This window comes from Hemiscyllium ocellatum, chromosome 1 (assembly GCF_020745735.1).
Source record: "Hemiscyllium ocellatum isolate sHemOce1 chromosome 1, sHemOce1.pat.X.cur, whole genome shotgun sequence".
In the NCBI taxonomy this organism is placed as follows: domain Eukaryota; kingdom Metazoa; phylum Chordata; class Chondrichthyes; order Orectolobiformes; family Hemiscylliidae; genus Hemiscyllium; species Hemiscyllium ocellatum.
Window position 1 is genome coordinate 136,906,168 of NC_083401.1, and position 6,000 is coordinate 136,912,167.

The window sequence follows — 6,000 nt, forward strand, 5'->3', positions numbered from 1 at the left end:
TTCCAAAACAGCATACACGTTTCAAATGGGGTAACCACAGGCTACTCCTGCACTACCTGCCTCCCTCACCTACCTTTCCTGGAGGGAAGCCATCTACCTGACTGTATCTGCCATTTATCTCCCTCCCTGCAACTGCCATCCATCACAGCCCCTAGCTCCTGTAGATTCCTCATTGTCTCAAACTGCCGCTGCAATCGATCCATGCAATTGGAGAGGATTCACAACCAAACACACTTCCCAGGGTTATAATTGTCAGTAACACGGAAATTCCCTAATCTCCCATGGGAAGAGCACATCACACTATGAAAGGCCATTTTTGTACCTTAACAATCTGCAGAAAACAGCACAATCTTACTGCTCTTAAAAAAAAACACTGTTCCAGGACAGCTTATTTTGCTTGTTTTTATATTTTTGAAGTTTAATCAAGAGGCAGATCTCAAAAATAATATATGATTAAAAAAATCCTCACTCTGCTCACTATTGTGGATTTACAAAGGAAGGTTACACTTTAAAAATGTAATTAGCTGCACCCCATACTGTAAGCTCCCACACTCCAGTTTTTCCAAGATCAGCTGTGAATTTTGCTGTTTGTTTATTTTCCTTAGAGCAAACTCCAGTATCCAGAGTTTCTTGAAACCAGACAGCAAAGGCAGCAGATATGCAGATTACTGCTGGGTCAGATGGCAGTGTAGGTTCCTTTTTCTGTTTGAGTCACTGCCCATGTGGTCACTGCCTTTGTCTCCCTCCTTTTAAACGTGCCATTGTTTTGATTTGTTTCCCCCCTAAAGTTCCAAAACAATGCACCAGCCTATGAAACAGCCTACAAGTTCAGGAAATCCGCACCAATACTGAAAATACCTCAAAAAAAAAGGTGCAGCTCTTACAGCCATACCTTTTCCCTGTCCTCCATCTTGGATTACCCAGAATCCTTTCTTGAAAGTTTTCACAAGACAAATAACATATGGAAACTCATAACAGTAGTATGCTATTAAAATTAAAACAGAATTATTAGTAATAAAACTGGTCACAGAAACAAGTCATCCAGATCAACCAGTCTGTATTGATGTTTAAGCTTCTCCTCCTCCATATTTTCTTGTCTAATTCCTAGCCATCTGTTCTCTTCTCCCTCAAATGCTTGTCTTGCTTCCCTTTAATGTAATGATACCAACTAGCCCTTGCCACTCTTTTGTAAAGTAGTTCCTTCTAAATTCACTATTGAATTTCTTGTTGACCGTCTTCTATTGATAGCTTCTAGTTGTACGTTTTCCTAGAGGAGTAAAAAAAATCTGCTTATATCCACTCCACCAAAACCTTTCACAATTCTAAATACCTCTATAAGTCATTTCTCACTTTATTAAGGAAGGAGAGACTCTGCTGTTTGTCCCATCCTGAGATATGCCCAAACATTCCTGGTGCCACCTTTTGTAAATATTCTCCAGATACTCTCCAATACCTTTTTTAAATATTCTGCTGATCAAAACTGCACACAGTACTCTGTGATTTAACTAAGTTTTGATGCAGATCTAGCACAACTTCCCCAGTTTTCAGTTCTTTATCTCCAGAAACAAACATTTGTGCTTTATTTGCTTTCATTATGGTCTTGTCAACCTTTGAAGCAACCTCTAATGATTCATGCATTTGTACCTCACAGTTCCTTTACTTCTCTCACACTTCTCTCGTGCTGTCTAGAATTGCATCTTCTTTGGGATGAATGACTTCCCTATTTGTCTTGTCGAAATGTACTATCTTACATGGGTGGCATGGTGGCACAGTGGTTAGCTCTGCTGCCTCACAGTGCCAGAGACCTGGGTTCAATTCCCATCTTGGGCGACTTTCTGTGTGGAGTTTGCACATTCTCCCCGTGTCTGTGTGGGTTTCCTCCGGGTGGTCCGGTTTATTCCCACAGTCCAAAAGCTGTGCAGGTTAGGTAAATTGGCCATGCTAAATTGCCCGTAGTGTTAGGGAATGGGTCTGTGTGGGTTGCTCTTTGGAGGGTCGGTATGGACTTGTTGGGCCGAAGGACATGTTTCCACTACTGTAAGTAATCTAAAAATCTCATATAATCTACATTTGTCTATGTTGACCTACATTTGCCAATTAATTAAACATTTTTCAAGTTTATTTGTGTCCTCTTGTGTTTTGTTGCAATCCTTCTCAGTTTTGATTATCCCAGCCAATTCATTGTGACCCACAAATTTAAAAATTGCTTTATTGATTCCAATGTTAAAATTGTTATTCTAAATTCTGAACAGCAACGGTCCCATCATTGATTCCTGTGGAAAAGCACTTCTGTTCTCCCTCTCTGATTTAACTAACTACTTATAACTCCCACTCACTGCTTTCTGACTTGAAGCCAGTGAATAATCCATTCTGCCAACTCTCTCCTGACTCCATATTCTCTGACCTTCTTCATTAGTCACCGTGTACTGCAGCAATTCAACACGGCTCTATCGATAACATCTTCCAAACCTGTGATCTCTACCATCTAGAAAGACCAGAGCAGCAGATGTATAGGAAACACCACCTGCAATTTCCCTTCCAATTTACACACCATCCTAGCTTGGAAATGTATTGCCGTTCCTTCATTGCTGTTGGGTCAAAGTCCTGGCACTCCCTAACAGAATTGTGAGTGTACCTACACCTCAAAAACTGCAGCAGTTCAAGAAGGCAGCTCACCACCACCTTCACAAGGGTAATTAGAGTGCCCTGGCCAGTAATACCGAAATACTGCAAACAATATTTTTCTAAAAATCTGTTATGAGGCATCTCATTGAAGATCTTCTGAAAAACATTCAGATAAGTTGCATCTTGCCTAGTAACAAAAGATTGGCAATAATGAATGAACATCCCACTTGGCATCATACCTGTTTATTTACTGGGGTAAAAAAATTGTTCAACTCCTTAGTTGAAAATCACACAACACCAGGTTGTAGTCCAACAGGTTTATTTGGAAGCAGTACCTTTCATCAGGTGGTCTGAAGATGAAGGAACAGCGCTCTGAAACCTAGTGCTTCCAAATAAACCTGTTGGACTGTAACCTGGTGTTGTGTGATTTTTAACTTTGTACACCCCAGTCCGACAGTCTGGCCTCTCCAAATCATTTCAATTCCTTAGTTTTCTTTTCCCGTTGTTCCATGCTGACTGGTTGATTGATTGGTCACCATTAGACTACAAGTAAGGTCAGAAACAATTAAAGTTTCTCATAGAACCCGTTATTGCCAGATTTGCGCTTGGACTTGAGATCAGTGTCACAACCATGCTCTCCCCTGCCCCGGAGATAATCTGAAATCAAAACGAATGGTAAACATTACCAAAGATACCTTTGAATTTAAAAGTGTTGAATTCTACAGTAGCTCTGTACCTTCAGATGAATGCTCAAGGCTCAGGCTGTTGTACAGTTTTATCTTCTAGTATTCCTTTTAATTCTGCTTCTTAGTACATTCGCTGCCATTTTTCACTCTGCTCTCAGTTCAAAGTAGATGTTGAATTTCGCTTTCATGCCAGATGCACTGTTTCAATAGAAAAGCATTTGTAGTTGCTATCTAACCCAACATGATTTTGTTTCATGTTTGTGGTCGAAACATATTTAGAGTTTTTCTTCAAGTGTGACATACTGTTAATTCTAGCCTACCCTGAAAGATTCCAAGAGTCTCTCTTGTTGTTTTTGTCAACTATTCAATAAATCCCCAATCTTCTTATTTATTTCTTATGTCTGCATAATTTGTCACTTTTAGCCAGAGTGTCCCTGGTATCTTCCATACTCCGATGAGCTTTCACCAGATCAACAAAATGTTCAAAAATGCAGGCCGAAAGGTAAGAAACAGACCAGCCTTATATTAAAGCATTTTAAATAAGATTGCTTTATTCCTGGGATTTAAGTTGGACATTCAGTTTTGTGTATCAAATAAACTTGCCCATTTGGCTCAGTATTTTTGTATACTTTTGTGGAAAAGTTTCATTCTGGAGATTCAGTTTTTAGTTTGACTTTACGGAGTATGTCTGCATATATTTATGTTTAACACGAACTAGCAGACCTGTATTCAAATCCAATTAAAATGCTTTTTAGAAATGTATTAAACTAATTCTAAACTTTCTTTCCCTCACTTTTGAAATTGCAGATATTACCTCAACAAAAAGAAATGCAAAATAGACACCATGGAATAAAAATGATTTGTTATGAATATTTATCAATGCCTTCAAACAACACTAGGCCTTTGCTGATTACTGTCCTGTTGCAGTTGCTGCTGTTTAATATATTTTTGAAGTATGCTCTTTGTTTCCATTTTTAAACAAACCATAATGATATGTTAAATATGAAACAAAAGCTTACCTTTTCAGCTGCAGTCAGGGATGTAATGATTTTCATTTGCATGACTTATTTAATGTAGTAAACCATCCCAGAGTTTTCATAGGGGTGTCACCAAACTTCAGTATTCCATCACAAAGGAGAATATCTGGTGGTAGGTCTGTCTTATGAACAGAGATTGAACCGTTTAGGCCTATACTCCAGCGAGTTTAGAAGAATTAGAGGAGATCGAATGAAGTATGTAAGATGCTCGGGGGTATTGACAAAGTAGATGTAGAAAGGATGCTTCTTCATGTGGGGTAACCTAAAATAGATGAAAAACTGCTTCCCCAAGTCTATAGAGTTTGCTATCTCAGACTACGGTGGATGTTGGGACATTGAGTAAACGTAAGGAGGTGATAGCTTTTTGATTAGTATTACTTGAAAGGCTAGGGAGAATGGGAAGGAAAGTGGAGTCGAGGCCGAGATGAGATCAGCCATGATGGTGTCAAATGATTGAGCAAGCTCAAAGGGCTGAATTACCTACTCCACCTACTTATGTTCTTCAAAATTGGAACACTTGATGTCATGGAAGAGATAATCTCATTTTTAGAATTTGGATTTTTTTTGAAAGATAGATGGATTTTAATTATATCTGTGAAGTGTTTTGGTCACAAAAATGGTCAAAGTCAATTTGGGACAGTGCGCTAAATAAATCATTCCTAAGATAACATTGTAAATTCAGCTAACTGCCTAACGAACTCCCTAAGGCATTAATGGGGGAAACTGTTTTATATTGTTAGGTTTATGGGGGTTGGGGGTAGAATGAACAACTAGTTTAGTTTTAACTTCAGAGCAGAAGATTCAAAGTTTGTTCAGAATGTAGAAAATTTAAGTTCTCAGAATTGTGGAAGTTTCATACAATGACACCAAGAAAGCAATCCTAAAATGGTCTCTACATTTAAAATAAAAACTGGACAGATAAAAGATCAAGTAAAAGTTTAACAGCTGAATTAGGAGCAATATTTCTTTGGGATTGAGTCATTGTGACAGGTGGTGTTGGGAAACCAGTTGAAACTTTGATGTTTGTGTTAAGGTCCTCCTTACTGTATTATATATGTGTATAGCTTTGTTTGCTTTTCTTTTATGTAATAAACTTGTTTTGTGTTAAAGAAAATTTGCAGTCTTGTTTGAATGTGTTTGTGTTTAACTACCGTGTTAACGATCTGTAGAAGTTAAACACATGATCGATTTAAGCCAGATTTCATTTGAGGGTGTGAATTGTCTAGTATTTCCATCAGCTGGGATCATAAGTGATCAACCATAGAATCAAAATTGTCACAGTGTATTAAGAGGCCATTCATGTTCATACTGCCTCTGAGCATTTCACCTCTCTGCCAATCATTTCCCTTTTCACCTAAAACCCTTTCTGTTGTTTTCATCTCGATAATTATCCAATGCCCTCTTCTATCTCTCACTTGTACCCACCTTCCCCAAACTTTCAGACAGTGCATTCCAGACTCTCTCAATTTACTGTGTTATAAAGATTTCTCACCTCACATTTGCTTCCTTTGCAAAACACTTTAAAATTGTGCTGGCTGGTTCTCAATTCATTTATAATTGGGAATAATTTTGCCTTATCCACTCTATACTCAAAATTTTGAATATTTCAATCCAATGTCTTAGCCTTCTACTGTCCAACTTCTCTAATGTTC

At 38.2% G+C, this 6,000-nt stretch overlaps 1 protein-coding gene across 4 annotated transcripts in view; it reads left to right on the forward strand.

Annotated features, from left to right (window-relative positions):
- The window catches only part of LOC132820291 (TNFAIP3-interacting protein 1-like), a 63,084-nt gene extending 57,622 nt beyond the window's left edge, over nt 1–5,462 (forward strand). For all 4 annotated transcript variants that reach the window (XM_060832318.1, XM_060832325.1, XM_060832340.1 and 1 more), the window contains 2 exons: nt 3,735–3,813; nt 4,119–5,462. In XM_060832318.1, coding sequence (XP_060688301.1) covers nt 3,735–3,813; nt 4,119–4,150 — 111 coding nt within the window. In that variant the 3' untranslated portion in view covers nt 4,151–5,462. The remainder of the gene's footprint in view (nt 1–3,734; nt 3,814–4,118) is intronic.
- The last annotated feature ends 538 nt before the right edge of the window (nt 5,463–6,000 follow it).